Source organism: Aureococcus anophagefferens, assembly GCF_000186865.1.
Source record: "Aureococcus anophagefferens unplaced genomic scaffold AURANscaffold_594, whole genome shotgun sequence".
NCBI classification, from domain to species: Eukaryota; class Pelagophyceae; order Pelagomonadales; family Pelagomonadaceae; genus Aureococcus; species Aureococcus anophagefferens.
Genome location: NW_008705998.1, coordinates 1 through 569, shown reverse-complemented (window position 1 = coordinate 569; position 569 = coordinate 1). Strand labels below are relative to the sequence as shown.

General features: G+C 74.2%; 1 protein-coding gene across 1 annotated transcript in view; it reads right to left on the bottom strand.

Annotated features, from left to right (window-relative positions):
• AURANDRAFT_68918 (hypothetical protein) overlaps window positions 1-438 on the bottom strand; it is a gene marked incomplete at both ends in the record, with an annotated part of 5,124 nt that extends 4,686 nt beyond the window's left edge. The window contains one exon of the mRNA XM_009044653.1: window positions 31-438. Coding sequence (XP_009042901.1) covers window positions 31-438 — 408 coding nt within the window. The remainder of the gene's footprint in view (window positions 1-30) is intronic.
• Window positions 439-569: the final 131 nt, after the last annotated feature.

Here is a 569-nt window from a genome sequence, read left to right as displayed (position 1 = left end):
CGCGGCGAGGAGCTCCATCTCGAGGCCGACGGCCGGGTCGAGGTGCGACGCGCGCAGGTAGGCGTGCGCCTTGTCGCGGAGCCGGAGCGCGTCGTGGACGTAGGCCCGCAGGTCCCGCACCTGCTTCTCCTTCTCGGCCAGACGGTTCACCAGGCTCGACTCGCGGCGGCCGCTCGACGACACCTTGAGCAGCGCGCGGCTCAGGTCGCCCTCGACGGCGTTCGCGCGCTCGAGCGCCTTCCGCAGGTCCTCCGCGTCCCGGGCCGTCTCGCTCGCGGGCTTGGGGAAGGACGGCGCCTCCATGAGCGGCTCCCGCGGCGCCTCGGACTCCTGGGCCGCGAGGCGCGCCTGCTCGAGGGCGTCGCGGATGTGCGGCGCGATGGCGACGCCCGACGCGCCCATGGTGCTGAAGGACCGGTCCTCGTTGCGCGAGCCCATGGTTCCGGCGCGGCGCGCGCGGCGCGGGTAGCCTCGGCTCGCCGGCAGCGTCGCGGCCGGTGTGGCTCGTGCGGCAACTCTGCGGCATCTTTGCCTTTTTTGCCCGCGCGCGCATCATGTATCTGCGCGCA